The sequence below is a fragment of the Nannobrachium achirus genome, assembly GCF_963921795.1.
Source record: "Nannobrachium achirus genome assembly, chromosome: 23".
Classification (NCBI taxonomy): domain Eukaryota; kingdom Metazoa; phylum Chordata; class Actinopteri; order Myctophiformes; family Myctophidae; genus Nannobrachium; species Nannobrachium achirus.
The window spans coordinates 48,586,596-48,604,644 of record NC_137830.1 but is presented as its reverse complement, the minus strand read 5'-3'; the positions used below and the strand labels follow the sequence as shown (position 1 = coordinate 48,604,644).

The 18,049-nt window shown below is 44.9% G+C and overlaps 2 protein-coding genes and 1 pseudogene across 3 annotated transcripts; all 3 read right to left on the bottom strand.

Moving 5' to 3' along the window:
* Window positions 1-1,071: 1,071 nt before the first annotated feature.
* LOC308308718 (eukaryotic translation initiation factor 5-like) lies at window positions 1,072-2,337 on the bottom strand (the record flags this gene model as incomplete). The annotated part of the gene is made up of 1 exon (XM_080754169.1): window positions 1,072-2,337. The coding sequence occupies one exon, from the start codon at window positions 2,335-2,337 to the stop codon at window positions 1,072-1,074; it is 1,266 nt and encodes a 421-aa protein (XP_080610295.1).
* A 6,606-nt stretch (window positions 2,338-8,943) lies between these two features.
* LOC308308955 (kinesin-like protein KIF2A) lies at window positions 8,944-10,989 on the bottom strand (the record flags this gene model as incomplete). The annotated part of the gene is made up of 1 exon (XM_080754409.1): window positions 8,944-10,989. One exon carries the CDS (start codon window positions 10,987-10,989, stop codon window positions 8,944-8,946), a length of 2,046 nt encoding a protein of 681 aa, XP_080610535.1.
* Window positions 10,990-15,797: 4,808 nt separating this feature from the next.
* Window positions 15,798-17,613, bottom strand: LOC308308954 (kinesin-like protein KIF2A; annotated as a pseudogene). Its single transcript has one exon. The product of its transcript is annotated as a kinesin-like protein KIF2A (transcript).
* Between the last annotated feature and the right edge of the window lie 436 nt (window positions 17,614-18,049).

The following is an 18,049-nucleotide window of genomic DNA, read 5'->3' as shown; positions in this document are numbered from 1 at the left end:
CCTTTGAAGTTCAAAGGGAGCAATTAAGAGCTTTGGCTGAGCTACCCCCCTTCCACTGCTTCTGTTGATTTTCAAAAGTTAGACCCACCCCCTCCTCCGTCTTGCATTGATTTCATTGGCTGGTACGCCAAGATACCATATCAAGTTAAGCGTCATATGACAACACCAGACCAAGAGAACCAGTCCGCTCAGAGAGTGGGACGGTCTATGGGCCGGAGCCAGGCAAAAGAAGACGAGATATATCAATTTTTCTTCAGCCAGGATGAATACAATTCAATGGGCGGCCAGCCGGATATCGCTGGAAGTGAATTTGAAGTGAAGTGGAGTCTTTTCCCACACTCCCACCCGCAGTAGCGTGGGGGCTATTGGTTACCATGGTAACCAGTTAAGACCTCCCTGGACGTCTTAAAATCCCAGGGGGGGGGGGGGAGGTAATTCCTCATCATCATCATGGCAACCTTGAAAAATCGAGGATCCGTTTAACGGCTGTCGTTTTTTCTTCCCGCATGGTGCCTGATCATCAGAGAGACATCATTGTAGATGTTATCTATCTATGCGGCAAGATCAAGTTCAAGATCAAGTAAAATACTAGGTGTTGACCAAGGGGGGGACCAATTCTCTGTGGGCTCCTCAGTTGTGTGTCTCTACTTGGGGCCATTACCATCTCAAAGCTGTGTGTCTGTTGTGTGGGACAGTTAGTAAGAGGATGCAAAGAAATGGGAGGGGGCAGGGAAAAGGCCAGCCACTTGGCTAAAGATTTAGTTTTTGGTCAAAGCCACAATTCAAATATGTACTGTATGTATGTACTGTATGTATGTACTGTGTATGTCCCCTACATGTTTGTGTGTCCGTGTCTGTCTGTGTGTCCATTTGTGTCTGTCCGTAGCTATTCACTACACTACACAAAATCATTTTCAGTTTTTTCTTTTTAGTGAAAATCTCAGATCAGCCCATCCACCATCTCTCCATATTTAGGTACAAGATATATCATCAATATGATTTTCATGAATTGGACATCATCAGACATTCAATGGGTAGCCATGCTTTTATTAGATCCCGTGTTGTTGTTGTTTAAATTGCATCAATATCAATGTCTTCCTCTTCTTCCTCAGCTTCGTCTGGCTTCACAGTCTCAACCGGTAGCGTATTCGTCCTCTGCCCGAGAGCTGAGGACGAATCATCTTCTCTCCCGTCGCTCTCCTCCTCTGCCTCTTTCAGCCATTTGACAAAGCGGGCGGCTTTGGCATGTATCTCTTTGGCAAGCTCCATGTCCTGGACATACTTCTTAGAAACCTTCTCTGCCCAGGCCAATATGACGTCCTCCTGCAGCAGGTCTGCGTCGTACAGGTCTTTGAGTATGAAGGAAACCTGCGGCAGCAGCTGAGCCTGGTGCAGCTTCACCAGGCATTCGAACCCTCGCAGCAGCACCTTCTGGGCCTTCTTGTCGCCACAGAACTGCATGAAGTGGCGCTTGTACTTCTTGATCTGGTCCCGGATGTTCTCGTCGAAGAGAAGCTCACTGAGGATGAGAGGTCCCATGGCCTTGACGTCCAGACGCTCTGCCTCAGCCAAGATGGCGCTAGCAGCAGCATCTATGGTTCCGCTCTCCTTCCTTTGTTTGACAAAGCTGTAGAACAAGTTGACCCTCTCCTCCAGGGGTTTCTCCGGGTCCTCGCTGAGGGTGAAGTTCTTGGCGTGGTCACTTATCTCCTCTATCCGTCGTCTCTGTGCCTCCTCTGTCGTCTCCTCCACCCAGTTTTCATCGTCGTCATCACCATCCCCGTCCCCAGCCTCCGGAGCGTCAATGTCACTACGGCTTTCAGAACCATTCTTTTTGTCCTTCTTGCGGTTCCTCTTTTTATCCTTCTGGACAGAAGCGGGTCCACCGTCAGCTTTCTCCGGTGGGTTCTTGAGGATGAAGGTGCAGAGTTTGTGGCTGGTGTCAATCATGCCGCCATATCCACAAGCCTTACAGGAGTTGCCGATGGTTTGTTTCTTGGGGTTGACGTTCAGGTCAGTTTCAGGGTTGTCACACTTAGGACACAACACAAACTTTCTGATGAACCCATCAAGCACGTCCTGTAACTTGTTGGCCTCGTGCGAGCCGTTGACAATGTAGCGGTCGTTCTTCGCGTTACACTGGGTTTGAGCGCCGAGTTCACAAGCAAAGAACCTGGTCGGGTATGTCGGAGGCCTGTTCAGTGCCTTTGCAACATCAACCATGTTGACGATGACCGTCTTGATTCCATTCCCTTTGCCTTCGACCTTGGCAAACAGAGGGGGCATCTTGTAGCGGTAGAACGGGTCTGACACGCTGCGATTTATATTGATCGACATGCTTTTTTGGCTGATGTTAAGTACAATCAATAAGAAAATCTGATCTTGAAAGATGCTTTTGGTGGATTCTCGGTCTGGAAATGAGATGACATAAATGGCTGGACGTCGGCTTGGTCTCTGACATCTGACAGGGGTTGTGACAGAAAGGTCCTCCTCCCAAGTTCCCACGAAAAAGGTTCCAACAGCTGCACATCCGTTTGTTTTCACAAAGTAGATGTATAAACAGAATGCTGATCGTCTCAATAGTTCTGGTGAAGTGTTAATAATAGTGGCTATGATATTTATGTAAAGTTGCTCTGGGGAAAATTTTGAATACCCTCAAACTGCTATGTGGCTTTTAACCAGTGCTGCCAGTGCAACCAGTATTTATATCCTCAAACTTCCAATATCAGTGCATCACTGCTGTGCGCTGATTGGACAGAGATGACATCATGGTCTGTATGGTAGCATGACGGCAAGAATTCCACATATGGAGATGATTGATGTCATACTGAAGACGTGCTGGGCCCCTGATTCAGCCCGGGAAAAAGAGTTGTAGAGGCCCTCATTGCGCGCTATAGAGAGAGATCTCTCTCTATAGCGCTGCTGCTACTCAAAGATTTGCCATTTCAGATCATGACAAGTGACAAGCCAGTGGGCCAATTACTGTACATGAGTTATATTTCGCCGTTGTCGGGTGGAAACCTTGTATGTCCAAAACCGTTTGTTTTGTATTTATCTGTTTGCCTGTGTCCATTTATGCCCATATATGGAGATATCTGTATCTGTCTGTCTGCATCCATTTTATGCCCATATATAGAGTGTCTATGTGAACACAGTGCCGGTACCGGAAAATCTTGATGTCAAACATCAGCTCTGTATTCGGAGATTCCGAACCTTTCACGCCGGTTCTGGAAAACTGCGTATCTGGTCGGGTCGAGGCAGGGCACTGCACTCCCCGCTGCGGCGGGGAACGCACGTGCCGAAGTCTGTGTTGACTCATGTGGCGAACGTGATGTCAGAGCCTTTTGTGCCGGTTCCGTATATGGAGATCTCTGTATCTGCCAGTCCCTTTTATGCCCGTATATGGAGATCTTTGTGATTCTGCATTCATTTTATGCCCATATATGGAGATATCTGTATATCTGTGTCCATTTTATGCCCATATATGGAGATCTCTGTATCTGTCTGTCTGTGTCCCTTTTAATTTGGGGACCCACAGGTTGAGAACCACTGGCCTAGAGGGCTATGCTTTTTTTCCCGAAAGATTCTGCACGTCGTACTACTGTACAGTAGGCCTATACAGTGTATAATGGAATACACCACACTGCCCACAGCTATAGCTGCAAATGGAACAGACAATGCGTCATTGAGCAATGAACAGGAAACTGAGGCGAGCTTCAAAAAGGTTAGGTGACGTGTCAGACAGATTATGATGAAACTCCATGAATAAGGAAATGACCTTTCACGCCGGTTCTGGAAAACTGCGTATCTGGTCGGGTCGAGGCAGGGCACTGCACTCCCCGCTGCGGCGGGGAACGCACGTGCCGAAGTCTGTGTTGACTCATGTGGCGAACGTGATGTCAGAGCCTTTTGTGCCGGTTCCGTATATGGAGATCTCTGTATCTGCCAGTCCCTTTTATGCCCGTATATGGAGATCTTTGTGATTCTGCATTCATTTTATGCCCATATATGGAGATATCTGTAATTGTATATCTGTGTCCATTTTATGCCCATATATGGAGATCTCTGTATCTGTCTGTCTGTGTCCCTTTTAATTTGGGGACCCACAGGTTGAGAACCACTGGCCTAGAGGGCTATGCTTTTTTCCCCGAAAGATTCTGCACGTCGTACTACTGTACAGTAGGCCTATACAGTGTATAATGGAATACACCACACTGCCCACAGCTATAGCTGCAAATGGAACAGACAATGCGTCATTGAGCAATGAACAGGAAACTGAGGCGAGCTTCAAAAAGGTTAGGTGACGTGTCAGACAGATTATGATGAAACTCCATGAATAAGGAAATGAAAGAAGCAGTATATAGAACAAGGTGACCTGATTCAAGTGAAAGCCATTCAGAAAGAGATAAAACGAATAGCTAGTGAATGTAAATACAACTACAAACTTAAAGAGGTGGTGCCATGATTCCCCCCCCCCTATAAAACATGATTATCAGGTATTATGATTATACAAGGAGGAAGATTTTTTCCAAAAAAGTATACAGAAAGTGTTAAAATTGGGTTTTTATGTGACCACACCCCCAGTTCATTAAGTATGCATGGATGGCATGGTGGGTGGTGACCCAGCTGATATAGCCACACCCCACAGTGTTGGGTGAATGGTAAATAGGGGAGGAGTTGATACTGTGACATACTTAGTATCTGTGTTTTTTAACTGACACTTTTCACCACAAGATGGCAGCCTCCAAGAGAAAACAAACAAATACTAAGAGAATACATCATTTCTCTCTCAAAAAAAAAAAGAAAAACACACATAAGGGGGTCTAATGAAGTACTTTCAACCTCCTATACATGAAAAACAGAAAAAGTACAAAACTATGGCACCACCTCTTTAAGATTGAAAAACAAATGAGGGATTCTAATGTAAGACAAGCGTGGAAGGGGTTGTATGTACACAATGGTTGGAATGAAGGAAAAGAAAGAAGTCATCAACACTAGTGATGATCTGTCTTTTGCCTATGAATGAAATACCTTTTATGGCAGATTTGATACCTCTGATTTTTCTACCGTAATTTGCTAAAGGACCAATTTGGCAGTGGTCAATTACTTATTATTATAACAGAGGAGGAGGTGTGTTGAACCCTCAAAATATTAATTAACCCACGCAAAGCACCAGGTCCTGGTGGGATAAGGGGTTATGTGCTCAAGGAGTGTAGGGAACAGCTCAGCCCTGTACTGGGACACATGTTCCAGTTATCTATACAGTAGATAGTTCACACACTATATATGTCCAATCCCAAAGTCCTTAAAGGTGATACACCATGCATTTAAAAAGTATTTATGTCATATTTGTTTATGTCCCAAAAACGTTTTTCAAAAGGTTTGAGGCTAAATTACCACTCCTGAATAGAGAGCCCCCACAATTTTTTTTCTTCAAAAACGTCCGTTTATGACGTCACAAATGGCAGCAAATCTGGACAGCCTGTTTTGAGAACCTGTGGGATTTTAACCTCCACCTTCCCAAAACCAGAGAAAGACACAACGGTCTGAAATGGGACTTTGTGAGGATAGAAGGTGCTAGTGGGACCCCAAAAAAAGGTTTTAAAATAGGAAAAGTGAATTTTCATGGTGTATCACCTTTAATGACTATCGGCCTGTTGCCTTGACATCACTAATTATGAAATGTTTGGAGCACATTATTTTAAACAACCTTCTTAGTAATGTGCAACATGAAATGGACCCATTACAGAAAGGGGAGGGGTACTGATGACACCCTTCTTGTGACGCTTAATAAGATCTACTGTCACCTAGATGAACCTAAAAAGAAACGATACGCTTATGTGTACTCTTTGTAGGTTTCTCGTCGGCATTTAACACTATGAGACCTCACATATTGATGAGAAAACTGTATGATATGGGTGTTAACACCGATCATCAGAAGATGTCAGGGTAAATACAGCGATATCTCTCCCTATTACGACCAACACGGGGGGCCCGCAAGGGAGCGTGATCTCGCCGGTATTGTTCACTCTGTATACGAGCGACTGTAAGAGCGACTCTGATAACACCTGTAATGTTAAATTTGCCGACGACACAGCCATCATTGGTTTGATCGAGGATGACGAGATAAGCTATGGAGGAACAGTGGATGAGTTCTCTGGTTGGTGTAAGAATAATTTCCTTCAGTTGAATATATATAAAAAAACTAAGGAGGTTATATTTGATTTCCGTACTAGTGCTGATGCTGCACACCAGAAAATAGTCATTGATGGGGTTGAGGTAGAGACTGTTGAAGAATACAAGTACTTGGGTACAACGATTGATTCAAAGCAGACATGGAATTCTAACACTGATGCCATCTATAAGAAAGGTCAGCAGAGGCTGCATTTTATGCCAGACTGAGAAAGTATAGCGTGGATTTTTCCATCGCTCCTTCGTGGAAAGTGCATTAACCTTTTGTTTTGTTGCCTGGTATGGCTCCTTATCGTTGTTGGTCAACAAGAACAGGCTCCAAAAAAACATAAATGTATCCAGCAAGATAGCTGGGGTACGGCTGGAGAGTATGACCTCCATGTATGAGACCCGGGAGCTCAGGAAGGGCAAAGCTATTGGGATAGAACACACCCGTTATACAGTGAATACCGTATAACCTTATGCCCTCAGGACCACGGTACACAGTACCTGCGTTGAAGGCGAGGGCTTCGAGGACATTTGTCCCTACACGTATAGGGCTTCTGAACAAACAAGCCCCATCTCAGTTCTGCGCATAAAATGTTATGACTGGTAGCCTATTCTCGTTTTGTATCATGTTGTCAGTGAATTGTGAGTTTTGTCTTGTCATTCATGTATTGTGTTTGTGTATTATGTGTTGTGGTTTTGTGTCCTGATGACTGCTTGGTGCAAAAAGAATTTCCGCAAGCACAAATAAAGCATCTATCTAACTATCTAACTCTGTGAGCCTTTGACCTAAAGCGGAAACTAGAATTTACTGTAGATCACATAGTTACTGCAGGGGGTCCTCCACATTTTTGTGTGATTAACCACTTGAACCCTAGTGTCCACATTAGCCAAAAATAGCAGATCACGCTCACGCTCACGCTGCGAGGCGTTGTGAGCTTGCGTGAGCTTGCAGATCGTCTATTTTCGGCAAAGAGCTTTGGTGTAGAGGGGAAAAAGAGCAGACTAAGTACATAGTGAACGGTCAAGTTTATTAAGTGTTGACGGTTCAAGTGGTTAAATATCTGAAAAATCACATTAACATGAATCCATAATATACTGATGATTGTGCTGTCAAACAATGAAACTATATGGAATCTATGATAAGGTTGTGGGGGGTCCCTGCTTCATCTTTCTCTCAACTAAGGGGTCCTTGGCTGGAAAACGTTGAAGACCCCTGATTTAGATGCATCCCTTGCACCTCTGCTGGTGACTGCCATGGCTCCTCTGAGTGTGCTCATCTTTGATTGCTGACAGCGAAGCGACTTGTGGACACTTGAATGCAAATATTTACTATCTGACATTTTATATGAATTTACATTCTGCCTGTTTAAGTTACTGTTAATTAATATGCTGCAAAGCTGAATACGATGTCTATGTGTCTGTATGTGTCACTCCTTTCCCGTCTCATGAGCCAAATCCAAAATACGCTAGTGGAAATTTACTGGAAAATAGATAGATAACACCATATTTGGGTAAAGTTTAATTCTTAAAATTATTAAATTAAACATTTAAAAGTATATACTTTTAAAATGCAATTTAAAATGTTGATTTAATATACACAAATACAGTACTATACACAATAAGTGAAAAAAGTCATTGGTCCATCAGTTAGCCCCACACAGAGTTGAACACATAATGTGGAGAACGTTCTCCAGACAATAATTTGGGCAAAATATCTACTACAATTCTATTTCCAATTACTTCTACGTCTATAACTAAAAACACACGAAAACATATCTCCCCTTTGGATGGGGTGCTTCATGGTGCCTCAGCCACAAAGTACATTATTCCTTTACGAAAACCCACGTTTGAATCCAGCTCCTGTCTTGTCTCGCATGTTTGCACCCTCTCACTATTCTCGGTTTTCTTTCTACACTACTTTACTCCAGGATTCTCTACTCCAGTACACTCACAAGTTAGTGAGTCATACATGACTCTGAAAACATGTAACACATCAATGATTTGCAATCCAACGAGTTGCAACTTGCAGCCTGTTGAAGCAGCCTACACCGTCCTGTGCAGTTGCAACTTGCGGCGTTGCAAATCATTGGTGTGGACTGTATACACTGACAAAGGGTACTGTACTCTAATTAAGCAAACAATGCATAAATTGGGATTGGTTACATGCAGTGGACAAGTTTAAAGCATGTGCAAATCAGTGACACATACCCTGAAAAAAAGAAAAATAAACAAGACAGGGTCTTGTCAGTGCTGACATCAAGTGGGGTGTCTACATATTTGGTCAAGGTTCCAGCATCGACATACTGTACATGATGAAATTAAATATATTCAAAAAATATGTGGGGAAAAACTCGGTTTTCCCCACATACTGCCCATGGGCAGTGTGCACAAAAGATTGTCACTGATTACTTTGAGATTAGCACCGAACAGACAGACAGACCTTTAGTAGACAGCGTACCTGCTGCCGAGCAATGGCGTGGGTGGCGTGCCTTGTGACTCAGCCAGTTTGTGCACTGACCATATTATGGTCCTTGTGAGTTGCAAGGACTCGAATGACTCTGCCCTCGGTTTTCGACTCAGGACCCAGCAAAACTGCTCTGTGGTCGCAAGGACTCGGTTTCCCGTCTCTCCACACTCTCCTATCGAAATATCTCCTATCTAATAGTAATAAACGAACAAGCAAATAGTTTGTAATGGGGTGCCCGGTGGCTCAGCCAAACATACAAATAAATGTGTCCTATTTCTGTTGTGATTGGGGTCTCGCTAAACTGTTACAAGTGTAGGCGACTGGGGCCTCTTGGATTTGATCTGCTTACTGGCCTGTTCCTCTGCCTGGAGGGTAGAACGGAAAGACTTCAGTTTATTCTGAAATTCAGTTAAGGACTCTAACTTCTGGAATATGAGCTGATCAAGCTGGGTGACGTACGAGTCTGCATCGTAATCCACTACCTCGGTCATCTCCAACAAGACCTTTTCATCCTCCAGCCAGCGGATTGACTCCTGGAAGACTGCTCGGTGGCCTTCTATAACCTGTTCCTCCATCTCCTCCATCTGAGACACTGCCTCGTGGAAGGTACTCGGCTGAGGAGACACTTCTTCCTCATTCTGTTCACAGAGCATTTTGAGGTCATCTCTGTTCGAGCTGCTCAGCCAATCCTCATCCAGAAGTTCCAGCTGGTTGATTGCATGTATGTTGGGTTGACACCCCTCCATTGTGTGGTTGGGGTCGATTGTCAGCTCCTTCACTCTGTTAGCATAGCGTAGCGTGTTGAGGGTATTTTCACATGACGTCATGCCAGGGGATATTGTTGCAATCATGCACGTACGGGACTTCTCCCCAATGAAGGAGTCTCTGAGGACCTGAGTGAGCTTGCTGGCCCTGAAGGGAGTGTAAGGCTTGTTGCGTCCCAGAGCCCTGATGCACTCCTTTAGCGCCAGCAGACTCTTGTTAATCTCAGCTCCCTCCTGTCGGAGATGGTCCTGGTGGTCGGAACAGGACGTGTCAACTCCTCTGTCGGCTCCTCTCTCGCTCCCAGCCAGATCGATGAGCGAAAACTTCCCGTGAATCTTCCCCTTTCTCCGTAGAGGAAGGGGAAGATTATTATTCCTCCGTAGAATGATCTGGAACACAGCGTGGCTCCGAGAAGACTGGCTGTTGGCTGACGTCTGACCCGATGTGCGATGGGTGTTTCCCTCTTCTATGAGTTTGAGAACATCCTCCATACATCTGACCTGTTTCTCCTGAAGTCCTACCACCTGAACCTGCTGTTTTTCATCCACCAACACCCGTAGCTTAGATTTACCATGCAGCAGGTCAAACACCTTCTCACCATAGATTTCAAAGAAGGTTGCGTATACTTGTAGGTCTAAGTCCTTATAGTTGGGTTCCTTCAACATGAGAAATACATCCCTGGCAGTTAATGCGTAGATTCCCTTGGAACAATCCTGGGTCTTTCCAGACAAATATCCACCCATAGTGTGTGTTTTTCCGCTTCCCGTCTGTCCATAGGCGAAGCAGGTTGCCATTCCTCTCTCAAAGATGGTCTCCACTAGAGGCCTGGCTGTGAACCTGTACACCGTCTCATTGGTCGTGGAGTCGTCAAAGGCGTAATCAAATCTGAAGTGCTGGTTCTCTAGGTAGCGGGTCATGTCCACCTTCTGTTTGGGTTCATGGACCATCACCATATCTTTACTGGGAACGGTGATCACATCCAGGTCCTTTGTGTCCATTTCCTTCTTGTTCAGTGGACGCTTCCTCACACAAACACATATCCGGTGTTCTTCTATCAGGTCTACTGAGCTCAGAGGTGTGTACTCTAGACTGTCTCGTTTCTTCTTGATCATGTACATGATCTCATAGTTAGGAATGGTGGTGTCAATCTCCTGCGCTCTCTTCTCTCTCAGTGCCTGCTGTTGTTGCCGACGGCTTTCCCTCTTCTCTTGGATTCTCTCCACCTCCTTCACACAGTGGGAGTTCCTCTTCTTCTGTGTGCCGGAGATAGTGGTGGCCGGAGTTGACGGCCTGGTTCTGGTCGATGCCGATCTGTTGTCTCTGGATGGAGCGTCACTCTTGGACAATGCAATGGCGTTGTGGCCCTTTGCCATTCTATTGACTCTAACAGATTTCACAGAAGCAGGAGTGGGAGGAGGTAGCGGGGTATCTGGGCTGGGGACAAAGTACTCATTTGGGGCGACATTTGGGTTCAGAGCAAATATACTCTCCAAGTCGATCTCCTTCCCTTTTGTTTCTCCGTTCTCAATCAACTCCACTGTGACGCTGTCATTGTCCTCGTTCAGTGAGGTCACCATCACACTGAGCTTTATATCCACATAACTACCAGCAACAATCTTCCCAAAACGGCATACCATTGTACATTACTTAAACGGAAGAGTTTTCATAGGGAAAATCAACATACTTATTTCTGCAGTCTTTTGGTCTTTTGGTCAGGGAGGAAGACGCGGGGGACATAGAATGGGGGTGTAGAATCTGTGTAAAGTTTATCAGAATATCTGGGACACAGGTTTGGAAACCTCTTGAATGTCCAGCTGAATTCTCTATGACGTGCAGCATTTATTAGACAGTTGTACCATTATAACCACTATTTATATCCCCAAACTCCCCATCAGTTGGTGCATCACATCAGCTGCACACTGATTGGACAGAAAGGATGACATCATGGTTGCTGTTGTAGCAGAGATCAAATACACTTGTTCCTACACCGGAAGTAGCCTCGCATATACAGGCTTATCACTCATCTGCGAAGAGAAAAGCCTGGTGACAATAGAAGGCAGAAACCGTTCTAGGAGGTGGGGCTGAATTTTCCCGGAAGCTGTATTTTTTTCACAGTGCGGCATCCCTGCAAACGTATTCCCTGCACGAAAAAATCTGGTCTACGTCTCCTGCTCCGTCGGTTGCGCTCGCAAAATAAACAATATACAAACAAAAACATTGATTCAAGCAATGTTACACCTATTAAGAGCTACTATACAATCTATTTTAGTTTTTTCGCATGGGGAATGTAAACAGACCCGCATCGCATGACGTAACTTCCGTTAACCGCAGCACTTCCGCTAGAAATCGTGGAACACACCGGAAGGCATATTGTCTACAGGGTGCACCGGAAGAGGATCCTTTCTTCAGACAAACTAATACAATTAACGTAATTAAAGGGTAAAACGATACAACTTTGTACATAATATTCTGTTGCTACAAGTAAAACGCCTTAAGGGCAAGAAGTGACCGCAGATCGTGGGGAAACGACAGAATTAAAAAATCACACCCAATGTGAAGTGAGCGGTGGTCGTGCTAGGATTTGAGTCTAGGACAGGGGCATAGTTCTGCCGATTTAAAATGAATCCAATACGGAACTAAAACTTCCTATGGTTGCGCCGTTTTCCTCCCCGGCCAATCGCAAAAAGAATTGTTCTCCATTGGATCCAATTCATTTTCCCCTTTCGTTTTCTAACCTTAATTAACATTTTCATGAATACTGTATGGTTCCTATCGCTAGTTAAAAAATGCCTTTCAATCACCATCATATTCGTTTTGTCGAAATGTGGTCCAATTTATTTTAAAATAAATGATAAATTTGCGGGGGACGTGGCCAACTAAACTGATACCAGCCGGCTGTGTTCTTCGTGTGCTGTATTTCGGGAGGCTCCGACCACATTCTCCCATGTATCCCTGCGGTTGCACGTGACCGTTGGCAGCCAATAGCATCTCTGATGCCTTTACAATTCTATGATGGCGACACCCATTCCAAGGGGTAGAAAGGGCCATTTGCGCTGGCTTTGCATCGTCCATATTTTTCTACAGTCTATGGTCTAGGATGTACAGAATATGCTACACACACACGTTTTACTATGGCAAAACGCTGAGGAAAAAGGCTACAGACATACGACATATGCCATCACTAGACAAACATGATGCTACGTACACACATTTTGCTATGGCAAAACGCTGAGGAAAAAGGCTACAGACACACGCACAGCCACTCTATGGAGCGGTTTACCACCGCTCAAAAAATAGTCAGTGTAAATCTGGCAATGTACACACACACACACATACACAGAGACTATAGGGCTGTATTGACTCAGGACCCAGGCAGGGGTCGCAATCAGTGCAGTGGAGCAGCGCAAACGAGACAGAATTTATGTGTGTGTGTGTGTGTGTGTGTGTGTGTGTGTGTGTGTGTGTGTGTGTGTGTGTGTGTGTGTGTGTGCGTGCGTGCGTGCGTGCGTGCGTGCGTGCGTGCGTGCGTGCGTGCGTGCGTGTAGGGGTCGCAGGGCAAAAGAGACAGATTGTGTGTGTGTGTGTGTGTGTGTGTGTGTGTGTGTGTGTGTGTGTGTGTGTGTGTGTGTGTGTGTGTGTGTGTGTGTGTAGCCCCTTTCTAGGATTTTTTATTTTTTTTATTTCCAATGCTTTTTCCATGTAGTCCTCATCAGAATGGCAAAGGTGTCTCAGTCTGTTCAGTAGAACTGACTTTTTGGTAAACCATTTTCTTTATCTTTGGGGTGAGCACTACTGGCTAAAAGAACAGTGTTACAATCAGTTTCTTTGTTAAATAGGTTGGTGATGAGGCCAATTTCTTTGCTCTGTCCACAGTATGTGCAAACACAGCAGCAAGATTTGTGAGCTGATGTGATAGAAAGATATCAAATGGAACACAACCACCTTAAAGACTACTGATTATTGTGTACAGTAGGCCTATGTATCCATGCACTGTCTGCATCGAGTAATCTCGATACATAAAAACGGTTCTGCCTCTTTCAAATGCACATATTTTATTTTGTTTGTATAATATTGATTGATTGATTGTATTGTACTGTGTACACTTCTGCTTTGGAAATGTAAACGTATGTTTTCACATGCCAATAAAGCTACTTGAATTGAATTGTGTGTGTGTGTGTGTGTGTGTGTGTGTGTGTGTGTGTGTGTGTGTGTGTGTGTGTGTGTGTGTGTGTGTGTGTGTGTGTGTGTGTGTGTGTGCGCGTGTGTGCGTGTGTGTGTGTGTGTTGGCTGCTCAATAGCGCCACTTGGTATTGCAGATGTTTGCAGTATACTCATACGCGTATGATTCTACAAACAAAGAGATAAACTTAGTTACATGTACACTCAGTCAAGCATGGCAGCACAAATAAAAAGGGAAAAATAAAAAGGCCAACGATTAACTCATTCATCGCCTGCAGTCATAGTGTTTCTGGGCATCTGCCGTCGTCAAATACATGTTGCCCTGAAAATGGACATCAATTTCTCCAAGCCCTAGAACAGTCAGCAGTCCAGATGGTCCCACGCTGGGCGCGACCAGCACTGCGCATTGTCTTAGCGGAAGTGCTCGATTTTGGCAGAAGTGCTGCGTTTAAGGGAAGTTGCGTCATGAGGTGCAGGTCTGTTTACATCCCCCAGTGAAACAAACAAAAATAGATTTTTTGAATATTGTTTATTGCGAGTACAACCGAAGGAGCGTGAGCGTGAGCGAAGCAGAGTGGATTTTAATTTTATTTTATATGTTGTTTGCAGGAACACAGCACTGTGAAAAAAGACAACGTGTGGGGAAATTTACACGGTGGAAGTCCCACCTTTCTGCAACTCTCTGCCTTATGTCGTGCTCAGGCTTTTCTCTTGGCAGATGAGTAAGCCTGGCTATGCGAGGTTACTCAACCTGTTCCAACGAATGAATGGATTTTAAACATATTGTTCCATTGGGACAGTGACCAATCACACGTGATATTCGCATTGGTGTTATCTGTGAAAGGTTTAGACTAGTTAGACAATCTTGGAGGTGCAAGTGACATAACTGGGCAAGGTTTCGGCCAGATCCGACCGTAATTGACTTCCATTTATAATAAGTGGTTATTCTGAAGTATATATAAAAATCAAACCTCGGTTCGAAGTGAAGCGGTGAACTTTTATTCTATGTGTTCTAGAGTTATGAACTCTGTGATCTATACATCTATGCAGTTATGGACTCTGTGATCTATTCATTCTTCTTTATATAATATTCTGAATTCTACATTCTTTATATATTCTGAATGAATATATAAAGAATGGAGGGCCAAATTATCATGTGAAGCTTGACCAATCCTCAAAGTATCCGGGAGGGACACTACACACATATTCTGGAAGTACAGGACAGATAAAACCTGTTCATTCTGAACTGAAATGGACATATATGGACATGGGACTTTTTGAAAAAGCCTATTCATTCTGGACTGATATTCTGGACGTACGGGACAGAAAAAAACTATTCATTCTGGACTGGAGTGACCATATATGGACATGAGGTGACATACATTGTGTTTTTGAAAAACCCTGTTCATTCTGGACTGAGATCACCATATATGGGCGTGGGACACACAAAGCCACTCATAGGAGGCGGTTTTCACCGCTTCAAAAATGGATAAAACGTTAAAAAAAGGTACTTAGTTGGCCTACTGGCAGCGTGCACAGGAAATGTGGCTCTGAATGGTCCAGCAAGCTTTTCTAGATGGCTCTGTCTGCTACATAAAAAAAAAATCACACCCAATGTGAAGTGAGCGGTGGTCATGCTTGCATAACGTCTTCAGACTAGGATATAGGTCTAGGATGTAATTGGTGATGTAATACAGGCTACACACACACACACACACACACACACACACACACACATTTCTATAGCAAAACGCTGAGGAAAACACATTGCTATGGCAAAACGCTGAGGAAAAGTGGCTACAGATAGGTCTAGGATGTAATTGGTGATGTAATACAGGCTACACACACACACACACACACATTGCTATGGCAAAACGCTGAGGAAAAGTGGCTACAGACACACGCACAGCCACTCTATGGAGCGGTTTACCACCGCTCAAAAACTATCGAATGGGGTACCTGGTGGCTCAGCAAGTTAATTACAAAATAAATAACTTTGGGTTTTAGTTATTGTTGGGGACTTCCTAATCTGTAAACGTACTACTACTACAACAACAACAATAATACATATTTTACTATTTGCACTATTTGCTATTGGGCAAGTGACAATAATGTATTGCCCCGGCAGCAGTTAGAGTGTCACTTTGACACATAACTGTCAACCTTCTGATTATTGTAATAATCATTTTAGTTTAATAAATGTAACTCATTGAGCCTGAGGTCCTGTGTGTTTCATTTCACAGCTGGTGTTTCTATTAGGTGCCACAGATGACCACTGATGCTCTAAAAGGGTCCAGGGCCTTCTTGGAGTTGATCGGCTTGCTGGCCTGTTCCTCCTTCTGCAGTGTAGAACGGAAAGACGTCACTTTATCCTTCAGTTCAGTGAGGACCTCTATCTTCTGGTATAGGATCAGTTCCAGCTGGGTGGCGTATGAGTCCACGTCATAACCTGCCTCCTCTGTCATCTCCAACAAGACCTTCTCGTTCTCCTGCCAGCGGCTTGACTCCTGGAAGACCGCTCGGTGACCTTCTATAACCTGTTCCTCCATCTCCTCCATCTGAGACACTGCCTCGTGGGAGGTACTCCGCTGAGGAGACACTTCTTCCTCAATCTGTTCACAGAGCATTTTGAGGTCATCTCTGTTTGGCGAGCTTCCCGGCCAGTCCCTGTTGGGTTGACCCCCTTCCGTTGCGTGGTTGGGGTCGATTAACAGCTCCTTCACCCTGTTAGCATAGCGTAGCGTGTTGAGGGTATTTTCACATGACATCATGCCAGGGGATATTGTTGCAATCATGCACGTACGGGACTTCTCCCCAATGAAGGAGTCTCTGAGGACCTTAGTGAGCATGCTGGCCCTGAAGGGAGTGTAAGGCTTGTTGAGTCCCAGAGCCCTGATGCACTCCTTTAGCGCCAGCAGACTCTTGTTAATCTCAGCTCCCTCCCTGCGAGTCGTTTCGTCAGAATAGGACGTGTCGGCACCTCTCTCGCTCCCGGCCAGATCGATGAGTGAAAACTTCCCGTGAATCGTCGTCATCCCCTTCCTCCGCAGAATGATCTGGAACACAGCGTGGCTCCGAGAAGACTGGCTGTTGGCTGACGTCTGACCTGACGTTCTGCGGCTGTTTCCCGCGTCTATGAGTTTGAGGACATCCTCCACACAGCTGACCTGTTTCTCCTCAAGTCCTACCACCTGAACCTGCTGTTTAGCATTCTCCAACACCCGTAGCTTAAATCTACTATTCAGCAGGTCAAACACCTTCCCACTGTAGATTTCAAAGAAGGTTGCGTATACTTGTAGGTCAAAGTCCTTATAGTTGGGTTTGTTCAACATGAGAAATACATCCCTAGCAGTTAATGCGTAGATTCCCTTGGAACAATCCTGGGTCTTTCCAGACAAATCTCCACCCATAGTGTGTGTTTTTCCGCTTCCCGTCTGTCCATAGGCGAAGCAGGTTGCCATTCCCCTCTCAAAGATGGTCTCCACTAGAGGCCTGGCTGTGAACCTGTACACCGTCTCATTGGTCGTGGAGTCGTCGAAGGCGTAATCAAATCTGAACTTCTGGTTCTCTAGGTAGCGGGTCAGGTCCACCTTCTGTTTGGGTTCATGGACCACCACCACATCTTTACTGGGAACGGTTATCACATCCAGGTCCTTCATGGCCACTTCCTTCTTGTTCAGCGGACGCTTCCTCACACAAACACATATCCGGTGTTCCTCTGTGAGGTCCGCCGAGCTCAGAGGTCTGTAGTACAGATTGGCTCGGAAATCCCTGATCATGTACATGATCTCATAGTTCGGAATGGTGGTGTCAATCTCCTGTGCTCTCTTCTCTCTCAGCGCCTGGTGCTGCTGCCGACGACTTTCTCTGTTTTCTTGTATTCTCTCCACCTCCCTCATGCAGCTGGGCTTCCTCTTCATGTTGGGGAGTTGTGTCTGAGCCTGCGATGGCTGTGCAGGCTGTTGGGTGGGGGCGGAGAGTGCTGTTTCAGACTGCTGGGGTGGCTCGGCACAGCTCACCATCGCTCTGTTATATCTGGATGAAGCGGGACTCCCGGACGGCGTTATTGTGCGACGCTTCTTTGCAATGGCAATTTTGATGTGCTTTTTAGTCGTGTTTCGCATGCTTTTATAACACGCAAGAATAAAGGTACGTGTTGTGCATCAGTCTTTGGTTTGGGAGGAAGATGCAGAGGTATCATGAAAAGTTATTTTAAATGATCCGGGTTAGCTTGTTGGTAGATTATGACATTTGATATTACTAGCAATGTGCTTTATTTGTTCGAGTAGTTCAGCAAATATGTCTGAACACACTAGGGGCAATATTGACTCAAAATAAAAATGAATATCTGGAAGTTTGTCTGAACAGTGTGAACAGTCTGAATTATTATGGAGAACACCATATATTGGGTTATTTTTTTAATAAGCAGTGTTATGAGTGTAACCAGTATTTATATCA